General features: G+C 41.3%; 1 protein-coding gene across 1 annotated transcript; it reads right to left on the bottom strand.

The window, feature by feature from the left end:
• Nucleotides 1-231: 231 nt before the first annotated feature.
• Nucleotides 232-3,034, bottom strand: fgf4 (fibroblast growth factor 4). The gene is made up of 3 exons (XM_067993546.1): nt 2,728-3,034; nt 1,729-1,832; nt 232-408 (listed from the first exon to the last, which is right to left on the bottom strand). Exons 1-3 carry the CDS (start codon nt 3,032-3,034, stop codon nt 232-234), a joined length of 588 nt encoding a protein of 195 aa, XP_067849647.1.
• Between the last annotated feature and the right edge of the window lie 14,189 nt (nt 3,035-17,223).

The following is a 17,223-nucleotide window of genomic DNA, read 5'->3' on the forward strand; positions in this document are numbered from 1 at the left end:
ATCTTTTGTTGCACAGAGGAACAACGTTTGCAGAAATATAAAATCAGCAAAACTATAAATAAACTTTCTGAACAAAATATACAGATTTAAATATTTAGTCACAATTAATTTAAATATATGATACACCTACTCATCTTGCATAAAGCTTTCCTGAAAGTGCACCGACCGAGGTTCAGCCCCCACCCCACAATTAGTCTTCCCTCCTGAGGTAATTTCTGAGGCGAGCCTCTCTCAGATTCTCGGTAGAAAATGAGTCATTGTCATTATGGGAGAGACTTTGTTTCCTTTCTTCGTTTTGCCATTCTTGCTTAACGCCATGTACATGGTAGGGTACGGTCTGGATTCGTAGGCATTGTAATTATTGGGTAGGAGGACTTCGTTGAATTTGCATTCATCACTGTAGTATGCCTGGAACATAAGGAGACAGTTCTTAGTGGGACGTTGTACCTGTTTAAATCCATTAACGCAAAAAACATGGACGTTTAATTAATTTGTTTTACATGTATAAATACTCCAAAGTTTGCAGAGCAAGGATCCATACAAAATGATGTGACACAGACTAAAGTCTTGTTTTGAAATAAAATTTGTAAAGTGTCCAGACTGCTGATTTACCAAAACTTTCACACATGTACTTTTCTTAACCGAGTTAACAATGGGCTAAAGTTTCTGACTTTAATGGTTACGTCGTAGTTATTTCATGAACCTGTTGATAGTTGCTAGGAAGTTGGCTGGTGTGAATTATAAGGGGGAGAATTCACACTAATTCTCTTTAATTAAATAAACCAAACAATTATCTGCAATGGACAATCGTAGCCCGCCATTGGAAACTGCCCAATTCCCAGCAGCCACTTGGGAAGTTGTTAGCCCATCTCCAGATACCCTGACAGCTGACTCTAAATATTGATTCACCATATTTCTTTGGCTCTGATCTTTCTAATAGTTACTATGAAAGTACTGCTTATGTGATATCCATGGTCATTTCAAGAGCTGTGTCTCCCCAGTTTAACCGAGAGGTGCGATTATTTTAAAAACAGTACGTGTTTGGTGTGGTTTGGTCCCTTAGCACATTCAATAACCTGTATAATTAACGTAAAAAGTCCCATCCTCTGATACTGTACATCTGATAGGTACCTGGACGTGCTTGGCTGAAAAAGGGTAAACGAGAATCTCCTAGTGATGACGATCACCAATGTTAACACAATATTTTGACTCAGAGGAAATGCCCTAACTATAAGCAGGCGAAACATAACAAGTTGTCTCATTTGGGAAAGAACTACTACTACTATTAGTTACGTAAATTGTTTTCCCGTGACAGGTAAATTATGGCGCAACATTTTGAAAGAAGGTGACTTCATTATAGCCCCAATTATTTAGGGGAACAAAGAAATTGCTCTATATGTGGGAAGACTGTACAATATGGGTGGTCCACTTTGACTGATCCTATTTTACACTGGGGAGGACAGTAGGTGCATGTGCTGGCTGGCAATGCAAAGAATGGAATGCACTTGAAAGACCGTCTAGCTGATCCACGGGAGGAGCATCTATCTATATTTCACCCTTCACGTACAATAAAACATATACAGCACTTCAAGAATGCAGTTCTTGTCGAATGACAATAAAATACATAATAGACATTCAAAGCGTCGTCTTAAGTATACACTCACATGTCATCAGCAAGTGATATGGACTATCCAGCAGACTGACACACAATAACTCGCTTGTACTTACAGATCCATAGAGCTTGCCTTTGCTATTCATGGCTACAAACAGCCCACTTTTGACACCAAGAAGGCTGACGACTCCCCTTTCCACGGGAGAAATTTCTAAAAGACCTGTGCAGAGAAGAGACATGTCAGTGTGTTCCCTGCGTTCATTGCGAAACACCCAACAAAACCACAATCTGTTAAAGAGTTAGCCGAGGTGTTTGATCTCGTGACAACAATACTGCCTGATTAAAAAGCTGCTGCACACTGTAAACGCTGGAGGTTTTAATCAAGGTCCAGATGTTGAGGGTGTAAGAGCACCTGACTTCTTTTCGACATCAGAAAAGAAAATATTGCTCAAAGCGATTTCATTTAAGAAGTGAGCTACGTTAATGGTTCAAGCAAGCGTGTGATTAGTGTAATGTCTTGCACAGGGAGTGCAGACAGGGAACATTCCCATTTACATGAGAACTGACAGAAACAGTAACAGAGTGTATTTGCTGCCGCTTTAAGAATGTTAAATGTCGAAAGATCCTCACTACCGATATATTTTAAAAGAGACCGGCATGGTTAACTTAATTCCCCAATGGCATAAACAGCAACAAGCATACATTTCAAATACCGCACTTCGCAGTGAGTCACCTTCAAAGCAATAATTTAATAACCCATAAAACACAGGTTGAAACTTATTATCAGGGGACACTTGTTGCGATCTGACAAGCTTTTTGGCTGCGATTCACCTCAACATATTTGCATTAAAATTGGAATGATTTGGTCTTATCCTCTCCCCCTTGGTTCACTGCATGTAAAAACATACAATAAAACTGTCTGTAAAAGGTAAGCAGAAGTCTGAAACTTCTTTACGAATGACAAACATATCTTGGGGCACACACAGGGTGCCCCAGAACAAACTCTTTCTATAAATCACTCTAAAAATAAACACCGGTATAATATCCGTCAGAGAGTTTATAAATATAGTGTAGTGTACATGGCAACTTCTAGTGGTAAACGGGTTAGTACTTACTGTACCGATTCTCGTTGTGTATTCCATTTATCCTTCCATCGGGTAATACTTGAAGATGAAATCCGATGCCTACGTTGCAGTAAAGCCGTCGCAGCCTTTTGATGCCCAGCAAATAGTCAGTCTCCGGGCTGATCTCCTTCCTCTCCCCGGGGATTCGAGGCATGGAGCGGGACAAGAGAGTTTCCCATCTGCGTTCCTGGGTGGCGTTGGGCTGGCCAGAGAGAGGGGCACAGCGCACCAAATCAGAGACAAGTCCAAGGAGCAAGATTGGCAAAGAGGCCGATTGAATTGTTGCCTTGCAGAACATCCTGATCAACATGTGCACACGTGGTTAGGAATCGATTGCACTAAAAATACTTCGACTCTAGCTCCACTTTCTCGCTTTATTTTGGGCGTACATTAAAAAAAAAACAAATGCTCAGCGCGTAGATGAGCTGATCTTTACATCTGCAGGCTACATGGAGCCTCCTATGTGAGAGTCAGCTTAAGGAAGTTTATTTGAACTTGCAATCCGCGTCAAATGCTCAATTTTGGAGTTAGAGGAGAGCTCTCTGTGAAGTCTTCTTCCTCTGACAGTACAGCCATACCGACTACCCCCTGACCACGATATTTATATCCATCTGCATGGTTACCTATTACATCACCACCTCTCCACTTTACGCTCATTCAATCCAACTTACCGAATTCGATCATCGTGAGGTTCATGCGCCAATGATTTCACACTGAACAAACTTGTTTTGAAATTAACTTTTAAAACTTTTTTTTCTGCATTTACATAAAGCAGTATATATATAAGCAGAATATATATACGCAGAATATATATGTATAAGCAGAATCTATAAGCCTAATATATATATAAGCCGAATATATATAATATGTATACACAGAATAAATAAATATATATAGAATATATATATATACACACACTATATATATACTGAATAAATATATATATATACACACAATAAATAAATATATATATAATATATTTGACGAAATGTCACGTTTTACGTCGGCCCCGAACCCAGGACGCTGGAAAAAGCTGAGCAGGATGGTGACTGCCAAAATTCACCGACTGGGTCCAAACACCAAGCAAAACTTCGAAAAAGTGTGTGAAATTCAATATTTTGACTTTTCCAACGAGCTTTTACATACTTGTTTTAAAGGTTTTGCTAATATTGTAAGGCAGCCACTGTTAAACAGACCACAGCACTGTAAAGAGCAATAAAGTGGCATTATAATAGAGAATATGGCAATATAATTCGAGTTTTGGGAACCGTTACCTTTTTGTTTTGGTTTGAACATTTTAAGTTCTTGAACACAATTAGAAATGCACGTAGCCATATACAAATAAATTAATATGAAAATAAACGCATTCTAAATTGATCTATTTTGACCCATATTGGGGTAATATTACAATGAGTAATATTACCTCAGATCTTGCATGAAATGTTTCCTCGTCAACATTAGTTTGAGAATTAAGGCACTTCTCAATATAATGAAGTATATTAGGCTTGTAAAGTAGCAACCTTGTTAAATGGCAGTTTTTACGTGACGAGTGCACGCCCCGTCACATCCACCAGCATTTTAAAGTCATTAGGTGGCCAGATGTGAGAACCTTTGGGCAAAATAGTGTATCGACGCACAACGAGTTAAAAATGAGTCAGGTCCTTATAACCCAGCGGTAATTTTGCCCTTTTCACTTTGGGCAAAGAGCATTTGAAGAGGCCCCCCTGCTGCCACGCGTTAAGGAAAATAGAACCGCCACGGGCAAGGTGACAGCTCAGTATAGGTGCGAAAATCAATGACCTTCGCAAACTTAGGTGATGCTCTTTTGTTTTTAGCCTAATACATATATCAGTGCGTGTTAGAGCTGTATTTTGCATGTCATAGGGACCTCGGGTTTCCAACGCATTCTCTAATCGCACGATTGGTTAGTCGCCAGATTGGGAGTTTGTGTAGTCATTGCTACGTGCACGAGTGCCTCTTACTTTGAAAGGTGTGTTATCGATCGTTGACTCAGCATGATCATTTGGTCCAGCTCGCTTGGGTGTCACTAACACTTTATTTAGTTAAATGAAACACTCTGAAAAATTAAGTGAAAATTGGTTAAAAAAAATTTACATAGAGGGGAAGTAGATATCAACTTAAAAGGGAAACATTGGCAGGGCCATGGGGCAAGAGCAGGGGAGTGGGACTAATTGGATAGCTCGTTCAAAGAGCCGGCACAGGCACGATGGGCCGAATGGCCTCCTTCTGTGCTGTATGATTCTATAACTCATTCTAGAGGTTGAAAAACCAAAAAGCATGTTAATCCTGTTTAATTAAATGCATTCATTTGACAAGGCGAGCATTGGCCTTGTTTTTTTGGGGATGGGTGGATGTACAAACGCCCCTGACTCCGAACTGAAACCATTCCTCAACTCGAAAATTCTCTTTTTTTTTGTTTCAGTGATAAAGCAAACACGTCGCTCTATGGTTTTCGCATCCCTTTTAGTAGAAAATTGGCCACCGAGAGGAAGATCCGCATGACAACGTTTTCTCACGTTCACGTCTGGTTGATTCTGTATAATAAAAAAAGGCAGTTTACATGGTCTACAGGCTAGGGCAGGAATGCGGGCCTCTCTCTTGGTGGCCCAGCCCGGATAGCTGCAGTCACTGTGGGAGACTTTTTTTTCCCTTCTTCTGGGCTCGGGCTGCTTTTTTTTTCGGCGTGCGCTTTGCACACAAGCCCCCATGTCTTTATTCAGTCGGCTCATTTGATCTGTTTGCCTTTAGGAAATCGTTGCTTGTATCCTGTCGTCGGCGTTTGCAATGATCAAAACTCACTCGTGAACGATAATTTTGCGACGGCATTGATATTGCGCGTACTGAATGGCGCATCGCCTCACAATGGCAAATTAAGCAAATATCACGGATACCAGATAAAGGGCTGGAAATATTCCAACAGGTGTGGACATCTCGACGACTTGAGAGCAGATAATGCTGAAAACAGATGGAGGTGAATGTTATCTGGGCAGAAAAGAATTGATTCTTAATATATTCATTCTTCCCATGATTTTGGAATTGCAGTGCTCATAGCACCATGGGAACAGAAATAAGGACGAGCCTTTCACGACCTCAGGACGCCCCAAACGCTTTACAGCCAATGAAGTACTTTTTGAAGTTCAGTCTGTTTTGAAGTGTATTTTTTGAAGTGTACGCTGTTGTAATGTAGGAAACGTGGTCCCACAAACAGCAATGAGATAAATGACCAGATAATCTTTTTTTTAGTGGTGTTGGTTGAGGGTTAAATATGGGCCAGGACACCAGGAGAACTCCTCTGTTCTTCTTTGAAATAGTGCCACAGGGCGACCTTTTATATGTCCATCTAGGAGGGCAGACAGAGCATCTGACAGTGCAGCGTTCCCTCAGTACTGCACTAGGAGTGTCAGCCTAGATTTTATGCTCAAGAATCTGTAGTGGGGCTTAAACCCACAACCTTTTGACCCAGAGATGAGAGTGCTACCACCAAGTCAAAGCTGACACCTAGGCAATTCAGCCCCTTGAGCCTGTTCCACCATTCAATTAGATCATGGCTGATCAACTCTATTTATCTGCCTTTGATCCATATCCCTTGATACATTTGCCTAATAAAAATCTGTTGATCTCAGTCTTGAAATTTGCAGTTGACTCAGCATCCACAGCCTTTTGGGGGAGAAAATCTCACATTTCCACTAACCTTTGTGTGAAAAAGTGCTTCCTGATTTCACTCCTGAATGGTGTAGCTCTAATTTTAATATTGTGCCCCTTTGTTATGGATCGCCCACCAGTGGAAACAGATTGTCTCTATCTGCTGTATCTAATCCTTTTATCATTTTAAATACCTCAATTAGATCACCCCTCACTCAACCATCTAAACTCAAGAGAATACATCTCAAGTTTATGCAACCTGTCCTCATATTTTAACGCTTTAAGATCCGGTGAATTCTGGTGAATCTGTGTTGTACCGTCTCCAAGGCCAATATATCCTCCCTGAGGTGTCCAAAACTCAATGCAGTACTCCAGGTCAGGTCTGACCAAGGTTCTGTACAACTGAAGCATAACTTCCTTTGTATTCCAACTTCTTTCCTCTTGAGATAAAGACCCACATTCCATTAGCCTTTCTGATGGCTTTTTGTACCTGTGCACTTGCTTTTAGTAATTTGTGTACCTGGACACCCAAATCCCTTTGCACATCCACAGTTTCTAGTCTCTCATCATTCAGAAAATATTCTGATTTGTCTTCCTTGGATCCAAAGTGCATGACCTCACACCTCCCCACATTGAACTCCATCTGTCACAGCTTTGCCCACTCACTTAATCTGTCTATGCTCCTTTGTAAATTCCTGCTCCCATCTACACAATTTACTGTGCCTCCTAATTTAGTGTCATCTGCAAACTTGGATATACAACTCTATTCCTTCTTCCAAGTCATTGGTCTCCTATATAGTGCACATTGCACCACCCATTTAACACTATGGCATTTGTTGGCTATCCATGGACTGGCTGTAAAACGTTCAAAATGCGAGTTTCACTCTCATTTACGATTAGTTCATTTTCTTTTCAAAATATATTCAACCATTAATCTGGAATAAATCCCTCCACTTGATCAGCAACTCGCCGCATCTCCAAATCAATACATAACATTTCCCCCTAAAATCACAGCTCTTTTACAAGCAAGATCTCATCTGGAGCCCCTAATCGTGGCTGAAATTTTTGCTTCCTTTTCATCAACTCAGGAATTACTTTTTGAACAATTACTCGAGTGAAACCATGTTGCAATATACCCTAAAAGATAAAGAACATTAAAATGCCACTCAAAGTGCTGAAGACTTTTTATATAACATTATGTGTAAAGTTACGACTCCACAGTTTACTAAGCATCACAACGCATTCAATTTGGTACTAATCAAATATGCTGGATTTTTACCATTTCAAACTGTTAAGCCAAATAATTCATGAACATGGATGTGGCAATTTGTTTTACTTTGGTGTAAAACGATTCTATTATCTTGTTCATACATGTGCATAATCCCATCTATTTAGACACATAAATGCATAATGTAATCAGCCGCTTTACCAAAGAGTGTATTGCAGGGTTAACCAATTCTAATGAGTTTTTGTGCACTTGAACTTTACGTTTTGACAGCTGAAACACCTCATAACAAGTGTCTCCCAAACACGTGTGCACTCTCGACAGGTGGTGACCTATAGTCTATGATTCATTCTTGAACTAGTGGATTTTCTGAAGCAAAGTGGCTGTTGTGACTAAATGAAGCGTAGTGGGGAATTGTTAAACAATGTAACCGATTTTAACACGAAGCTGTCAGAACATATAGGTACACAGTTCTAAACCACAGCCTGCAAACTTATTCCGTACGGAGGAGATGCGGCATGATTTATTTTCCAGTTGACATTTGAAGCCAAAACGATCAAATGACGAGGAGATGTGTTCACCTGTAAATTATTGCCAGGTTTGGGAAGATGCCATGTTTTTAAATTGTCCGTGACTTAAAATGTGTGGCAAAGCTTGATAAACCTTAAGAATTTCATCAGAAAGTTCTTGCCGAACAGCGCGAAGTTTGGTTTGGATGAAACTAAGTTGAAAGTATTCAGAAAGATGGGGTCATTAATACTGTAGTACTCCAGAGAATTTGATAAGCTTCTGTTGACGATTTTGTCTTTGCTGTGCAAAAATATACATTGTAATCTGGTAATTTTCAATACAGCAGGGTTTTCAATAATACCATGGAATCCTTACAAATCATAACGATTCAAGAAGATGTTTTTTTGATATATATTAATGACTTGGACTTGGGTGTACAGGGCACAATTTCAAAATTTGCAGATGACAAAAAACTTGGAAGTGTAGTGAACAGTGAGGAGGATAGTAATAGACTTCAAGAGGACATAGACAGGCTGGTGGAATGTGTGGACACATGGCAGATGAAATTTAATGCAGAGAAGTGATACATTTTGGCAGCAAGAATGAGGAGAGGCAATATAAACTAAATGGTACAATTCTAAAGGGGGTTCAGGAACAGAGAGACCTGGGGGTATATGTGCACAAATCTTTGAAGGTGGCAGGACACGTTGAGAAAGCAGTTAAAAAAACATACAGGATCCTGGGCTTTATAAATAGAGGCATGGAGTACAAAAGCAAGGAAGCAATGTTGAAAATTTAGGAAACACTGGTTCGGCCACAACTGGAGTATTGTGTCCAATTCTGCACACCGCACTTTAGGAAGGATGTGAAGGCCTTAGAGACAGTGCAGAAAAGATTTACTAGAATGGTTCCAGGGATGAGGGTCTTCAGTTACATGGATAGACTGGAGAAGCTGGGGTTGTTCTCTTTAGAGCAGAAAAGGTTAAGAGGAGATTTGATAGAAGTGTTCAAAATCGTTAAGGGTTTCAATAAAGAGAAACTGTTTCCATTGGTGGAAGGGTCGAGAACCAGAGGTCACAGATTTAAGGTGATTGGCAAAAGAATCAAAGGCAACATGAGGAAAAACTGTCTTACGCAGTGAGTAGTTATGATCTGGAATGCACTGCCTGAAAGGGTGGCAGAAGTAGATTCAATTGTGGCTTTCAAAAAGGAATTGGATAATTTTTTTTTATTATTCGTTCATGGGATGTGGGCGTCGCTGGTGAGGCTGGCATTTATTGCCCATCCCTAATTGCCCTTGAGAAGGTGGTGGTGAGTCGCCTTCTTGAACCGCTGCAGTCTGTGTGGTGAAGGTTCTCCCACAGTGCTATTAGGAAGGGAGTTCCAGGATTTTGACCCAGCGACGATGAAGGAATGGCGATATATTTCCAAGTTGGGATGGTGTGTGACTTGGAGGGGAACGTGCAGGTGGTGTTGTTCCCATGTGCCTGCTGCCCTGTCCTTCTAGGTGGTAGAGGTCGCGGGTTTGGGAGGTGCTGTCGAAGAAGCCTTGGGGAGTTGCTGCAGTGCATCCTGTGGATGGTACACACTGCAGCCACTGTGAGCCGGTGGTGAAGGGAGTGAATGTTTAGGGTGGTGAATGGGGTGCCAATCAAATGGGCTGCTTTGTCCTGGATGGTGTCGAGCTTCTTGAGTGTTGTTGGAGCTGCACTCATCCAGGCAAGTGGAGAATATTCCATCACACTCCTGACTTGTGCCTTGTAGATGGTGGAAAGGCTTTGGGGAGTCAGGAGGTGAGTCACTCGCCGCAGAATACCCAGCCTCTGACCTGCTCTTGTAGCCACAGTATTTATATGGCTGGTCCAGTTAAGTTTCTGGTCAATGGTGACCCCCAGGATGTTGATGGTGGGGGATTTGGTGATGGTAATGCTGTTGAATGTCAAGGGGAGGTGGTTAGACTCTCTCTTGTTGGAGATGGTCATTGCCTGGCACTTGTCTGGCATGAATGTTACTTGCCACTTATGAGCCCAAGCCTGGATGTTGTCTAGGTCTTCATTATCTGAGGGGTTGCGAATGGAACTGAACACTGTGCAATCATCAGCGAACAACCCCATTTCTGACCTTTGTTGGCTAGGGGCTGCAGGAAATAACTTTAGACGTCAGCTGCTGATACACACAGGCGGGAATGACTTTTGAACTAAAGTAACCTGAATTCAGTCCTGGCCTCAGCTGGCTGGAACCGGTTTGAATTAACCAAGTTTTGTGAAAGACAAAGGAAATGTGATAAGACACAAGTCCTTATTTAGAAAAGGAGCAATGAGGTAATGCTACCTAAGTCCTTGGGACAGAGCCAATGAGGAGAAGACACAGGGTAACCAGAAAGCCTAAACCAAGGAAATAGAGAGACAGCACAGCCTGAAGAGATAAGATTTGGAATAAGAATGAAGGATCTGGGGCGTGGAGCCAGAGCGAAGACTCCGGAGACCAATCATCGCAGAAGTGGAAGACTCTACGTCAGGGACGTAGAGGCAACATCGAAAGAGAGTGAGAACGGAACGCCTGGCCAGCGTCAGCTCTCCTTTTCGGGTATTATCCTTTATATTCTGTAACCACTCAGGGAGTGTCAGAGAAACCTAATAGGTGTGCCTTTAGATCTCAGTTTGGGTATAAGACTGTATAACCTGGTGTAAACTGCATGCTTATATCTAACCAGACATATAAGCTATATGTATATGATCTAACGGTGTGAATAAAGTGAATTGAGAGTTAAGAGAGAATTGACTCTTCTCCTCTTTGTACTAAGCCAGTAACTGTAACCGGTGACCCCCGGTCAACACCTTATGATGGAGGGAAGTTCATTGATGAAGCAGCTGAAGATGGTTGGGCCTAGGACACTGCCTTGAGGAATTCCTGCAGCAATGTCCTGGGGCTGAGATGATTGGCCTCCAATAACCACTACCATCTTCCTTTGTGCTAGGTATGACTCCAGCTACTGGAGAGTTTTCCCCCTGATTCCCATTGATTTCAGTTTTACGAGGGCTCCTTGGTGCCACACTCGGTCAAATGCTGCCTTAATGTCAAGGGCAGTCACTTGAAGGGAAAAAATTTGCAGGGCTATGGGGAAAGAGCGGGGGAATGGGACTAACTGCATTGCTCTTACAAAGTGCCGGCATGGGCTCGATGGGCTGAATGGCCTCCTTCTGTGGTGTAATCATTCTATGATTCTATGAGATACAATTTGCACTGTAAAGTGAAAGCAAAGGCACAACAGGGGGACAACCAGATATTAAGAATTGGCTAACAATTAAAACAAGTTTGCAACAAATGTTTCTTGGCTTTCCAGTATGGTTTAATGCAGACTGTACAGAGCTCAGAAAGCTCTTTAGTTTGACTAACGTGTATAAATACACACATGTAGACTGGCATTTACTAGGCTGAGAATTCAGTGCAGCTCTGAGTGAGTGCTGCAAGGTCAGAGGTTCCATCTTTGGGTTCACCTGAACAGACAGGCCCTGCCAGGGCAGGGCAGTTCTCCCAGTGTTCTGGTCAACATTTTGTTCTTCAACCAATCCCACCAAAAACGTATTAACTGGTCATTCATTTCTGCTGTTCATGGGACCTTGGAATGTGTACATTGGCTACTGCTGGTTTGCCTATATAACAGCAATGACTACACTTCAAAATTAATTCATTAGCTGTGAAGGCTTGGGGATATCCTGAGGACCTGAAAGGTGCTATATGAATATGAGTTCCTTTTCTTTATTTCTCTGTGCATGAAGGCTTGTTTTGTATTTTCACACTGTGTTCTTGTACGATGTGCTAGGGATGTCAACATGTGGCATATTTTATTTTCTATTTAAATGACCACAGGCACACGCCCCACATTAACTGTGGTTGCAATATTTCATACTACAAGTCGTGAAACACTGGAGTTTGTGCTGAAGTTTTTGAAAACATTAATTGCCTGAATCAGAAGTTCAACAAAGTAGAAAATCACACCCTTGTGGAAAAATGCCCAACTACCGTACAGACAGCATGGGATAAAGCAAAGGACACATTCAGAAACTACTTTAACAGTGAGACTGTATTTTACACACATTGGACAGTGATTATATATAACTCTCAGTGTATCCAGTGTCTTCTCATGCTGTACCTTATGCTATTGCCATGTGCAGTTACCCTTTCAAAGAGTTATGTGTGCTGATCTCCAATTTTGAAGTTTCACAGCATGCTCTTTCCATCTAGGCAAAATAAAATAACCTGGACTGAGTTTCTACAATAACAACAAGCAACAACTTGAATTTATATAGAGCCTTTAATGATGCATAACATCCCAAGGTGCTTCAAAGGAGTGTTATCAAACAAAAGTTGACACCGAGCCACATAAGGAGATATTAGGACAGGTGACCAAAAAATTAGCCAAAGAGGTAGGTTTTAAGGAGTGCCTTAAAGGAGGAGAGAGAGGGAGAGAGGCGGAGGTGTTTAGTGAGAGAATCCCAGATCTTAGGGCCTAGGTATCTAAGAACACACCTGCCAATGGTGGAGCGATGAAAATCAGGGATGTGCAAGAGGCCAGAATTGGACGAGCACAGAGATCTCAGAGGGTTGTAGGGCTGGAGAAGGTTACAGAGATAGGGAGGGGCAACCCCCAAAAATTCTTCCAATAGTATAATAGCAAGATGGTAATCAAGGAGCAGGTTAAAATCCTTAGGGACCATAGTTAACATGTTAAATGATTACTTCCTGGAGGCTTTCACCATGGAGGATTCTAACAATATATCATCCAACATCAAACACCCATCAGGTGTTCTCCAGGGTGCTGTGCTGATGTTAGTGAAGCAGAGGTTCAAGATAGGTTTAAGGAACTGAAATCTAATATTTCTCAAAGGACAGATAAACTACACCCAGGATACCGAGAAAAACAAGGGGATGATTTGTGAAGCATTAATGCTCATTTTGAGTAAGTCAGTGAACACTGGGAGATCCCTGGATATGTATTTCCCATATTCAAAAATCCCAAAAGGGACATACCTGGCAACTACAGATCCATTAGCCTTAACAAATTAGAAAAGTAATGGAATCATTAATCAGAATCAAAATAGAAGGGTACCTGAATGGAAAAAAAAACACCTAATAATTAATAGCCAATACAGTTCTAGAAGGGATCAATGGCCTGACCAACCTCATAGAATGTTTTGATGAGGTGATACCCCAACTTGACTAGGGTGGGGGGAGGGGGAGGGAGTGAAGGTGAAGACATATAATGTAGTGTATCTTGACTTCCAAAAGCCTTTGATAAAGTACTTCAAAAGAGTCCTGTTTACCAACTGACTAAAGGAAAGGACGCAGATGATAGTTGCAATGGATGATAGGTCACAGTGGGGAGGTGTTGAGTGGGGTCCCTGAGGGCTCTGTGCTGGGACCTCCCCCTGTTCTTAAAAAACATAAATGTTCTGGAATCACAATTTCAATCCAAAGTAGTTGAAACCACAGAAAGCACCAAGCTGGGGGAGAGGACACTGTGCATTGGGGAGAGGCAATCAGGATTTACAAAGAAAGTTTAACATGACTTCACCTGGGCTGATCTGTGGCAAATAAAGTTCCATGCTGACAACACAAGATACTGCATATTGGAAATAAAATTGTGAACCATGTGCGCTTCATAAATGGCAAAGAACTTACCAAAGGGAAGTTGAAAGAGATCCTACATGGCATTGGAAAGGGGATCTTGTGGAGTTATATAAAACACTTAACAGTTAAGTTTCTGGTCAATGGTGACCCCCAGGATGTTGATAGTGGGGGATTCGGTGATGGTAATGCCATTGAATGTCAAGGGGAGGTGGTTAGACTCTCTTTTGTCGGATATGGTCATTGCCTGGCACTTGTCTGGTGCAAATTTTACTTGCCACTTATGAGCCCAAGCCTGGATGTTGTCCAGGTTTTGCTGCATGCGGGCTCGGACTGCTTTATTATTTGAAGGGTTGCGAATGGAACTGAACACTGTGCAATCATCAGCGAACATCCCCATTTCTGAACTTATGATGGAGGGAAGGTCTTTGATGAAGCAGCTGAAGATGGTTGGGCCTAGGACACTGCCCTGAGGAACTCCTGCAGCAATGCCTTGGGGCTAAGTTGATTGGCCTCCAACAACCACTACCATCTTCCTTTGTGCTAGGTATGACTCGAGCCACTGGAGAGTTTTCCCCCTGATTCCCATTGACTTCAATTTTACTAGGGCTCTTTGGCGCCACACTCGGTCAAATGCTGCCTTGATGTCAAGGGCAGTCACTCTCACCTCACCTCCTCTTAGTTGCGTCGCTCTGCCATTAACTTCGTAAAAATGTCATCTCACCATGCAGATGGAATCTCTGACATGCATTGAATGACGTGAAGTTGCTGTAGTTGCGCAGTAGATGCGAACTAAACTCGCCACAGAAAGTTAAGTCAACTAATTTCAAGTCTTTGTACCCTTTTAACTGTGTGCTACGTGTTAATTACTGCCAGTCAACCAGTCTGGCACTGAAAATTAACTATTACAAGTGTAGAGTCTCATTCCTTCAGATTTTAATTGTTGGAGTTTTAAAAAATGTAAAATTTTAAATTTTAACATTTTTTTTACTTTTCCTTTCTGTCTCTTTTTTCCTTCTCTCTTAATCCAATCTATCTTTCCCTCTCTTTATTTCTCTTTCTGTACCTGATTTGACATTAAATTCACCCGTTCTAATTTACACTTCCTTCTCAATCCTTGTGCTGTTAATTTAATTATCTTTCGATTTGTTTGGTTAAGGAGTTACACAGTTGCTTGCCCTGTTCACTCAGTTCCCAAATGCCTTGTTTCCCTCGCTGTGACGTTATCAGCTCACACTTTCAGCAACTTGCCATGCCAATAAATTAAGAAACCTAAACGTGCAAGGGCAATTCTAACTAACGGCAGACGCTGTATGATACTCTGCTACAGCAAATTATGGCCCAATATCTGGGGTAGAAACACTGTATCAGAATGGGGCTGAACGTTGCAGACAGACACAGGGGGGTCGACTTTCCGTTCGTTTACGCCAGTAATATCAACGCAATCTGGGCAGAATCAGCCGAACCGGTATAAAAGATCGGGGAATTTTAAACGTGAGTCACACCCAAAATCACTCACTCTAGGGTTTTCCGCAATCTTTTACGCTGGTTTAAGATGCAATCCGCCCGGATCAGGCCCCGCCCACAAAACTGGCCACGCTCCCAAGGCGACATTGCGAGTTTCCGCCGATTGCGTTGGTTTGGGAAGGCTCTTCAAATTGCGCTCATTTTCTTAGGTGCACATGCACTAGAAGGCACATTTTAAAAGTATTTATATATCAAAAAATATTTACTATACTAAGAAACTGAATAGTGTACACCAATGAAACTGGTAAATGGTTCAGTATGGTTGTTTTAAGTTATTTTCAGTGATTTAAAATCAGGTTACTCACAGGTGGAGGACTGAACACTCTTATTAAAAAATGCTTATTTTTTTGTGATAAACCCATTTTCAGCTGTATTAATAGAACTGCACTAGGTTACCACTCTTAAATACATCAAGGAATATTTTTTAATGCAAAGGAGAAAAAGGACATGATTACGTTGCCCGATTGCACTGTGGGATCTTCTGTGATCTTCTGGTTCATGGAAGATTTTACGTTTGTGATTATGCAAATGCATTCTAGCGGAAACTTGAACAGCAACCTAACCACTGCAATTTCGGGCGCAATTTCCTGATTGCACCCAAAGTGGAAACTCAACCCCATATTATTTAAACATATACAATAACATGTGAACACAGGCAGGTGCAGATCTATGCTTCAGTCCATCTGGAGGCAATTAAAGAACCTCACTGCAAAAGTGCTAAATATGTTATTTGGGACTTCATTGTGACCATATAATTTTCTATACATTTTTTTATGTGTTTGAAATGGTAAGACTTTTGCTAACTGTTTTGTGTATTTTTGTGGCCTTGTCTAGAGATTAGCAAGAAATATTAGTAATTCTGTGCAAGAGTGATGGGGGAGGGGGAGGCAGTGAGGGGGGATAGCTGGTTAAAACCATATCTGCATTGTGACATTACCGGACTTAGTAATACATTCTAAAACATTGTGGTCACAGCTGAATTAGTAGCTTCAACAGCTCACAACAGGCACACACTAAAATTGTTGTGATTTCAACTTCCCTGGTAACAGGCAGCAAATAACAAAATTAATGGCTAATTTTCTGGCTAATAGGAAATGACTGGTTGATGAAGGTGAGCCCGCTAGTCATATGTCCATAGTATAGACATTTACATATGCTGCATATTTCCCGACACTACCTTTTATTTATATCTACCATTACTAATTGTCTTCCGTGATTTGTGTTGTGTGCACTAAATTGCAAAAACTATCAATAAATCTGGACTCACAGTTATCCTATTAGCTTCAAAATTCAACAATATCAATTCAATTTGCCAACTTTCAAATAATTAAAACAATTGGTAAAACAAGAGTGGAGAAAATATTTTTGAAAAGCCACTTGCAAAGCACTCAGACAATTTTCCAGCTCTCTCCCAGCCTCACATGGATGCCCAAATGCTGGGCAAACATCTTGGCTGAAACTTCAAACTAGTACTATTGTCACACTAATAGCTGTACAGGTGAACCCACAGAACAAGCTTCCAACAAAAACTAGCTGCATGATTACACATGCAGGGATGCAGGATGGGCACTGAATGTTCTCTTCAAATTTCCAACATCTGAAAACAATTTCTCTACTTACAGGACAAAGCAGTATACAAGAACCCTCACAGGAAAAAAGCCTTTAACTAGATTTGAAGGCACCATAATGGACATTCTGGGCATTGTTACCTTCTGTTAGATCATGTGCAGATTCGATTTAGGAATTCTGCCGAAATAAATTGATAAGCAAGTAACATCTCTTCGCAGCTAATCATTTTTAACATCATTTTTCTTTGTGAGTTATCCCTGTTCTTCATTCTTCTGTATGCCTTTCGCTGATGATCAGGCACTGAGTGGAGTGAATGGTTGATCCTGCTTCAATTCCGTGGCATTCAGCATCAATGCTCCACTGTT

Source organism: Heptranchias perlo, chromosome 12, assembly GCF_035084215.1.
Source record: "Heptranchias perlo isolate sHepPer1 chromosome 12, sHepPer1.hap1, whole genome shotgun sequence".
Classification (NCBI taxonomy): domain Eukaryota; kingdom Metazoa; phylum Chordata; class Chondrichthyes; order Hexanchiformes; family Hexanchidae; genus Heptranchias; species Heptranchias perlo.

Coding starts and splice junctions, on each gene's coding strand:
- fgf4 (XM_067993546.1), bottom strand. CDS start 3,034: ATGTTCTGCAAGGCAACAATTCAATCGGCCTCTTTGCCAATCTTGCTC. Junction 1,833..2,727: donor ACACAACGAGAATCGGTACA/GTAAGTACTAAC, acceptor TTCTCTGCACAG/GTCTTTTAGAAATTTCTCCC. Junction 409..1,728: donor AAGGCAAGCTCTATGGATCT/GTAAGTACAAGC, acceptor CTTATGTTCCAG/GCATACTACAGTGATGAATG.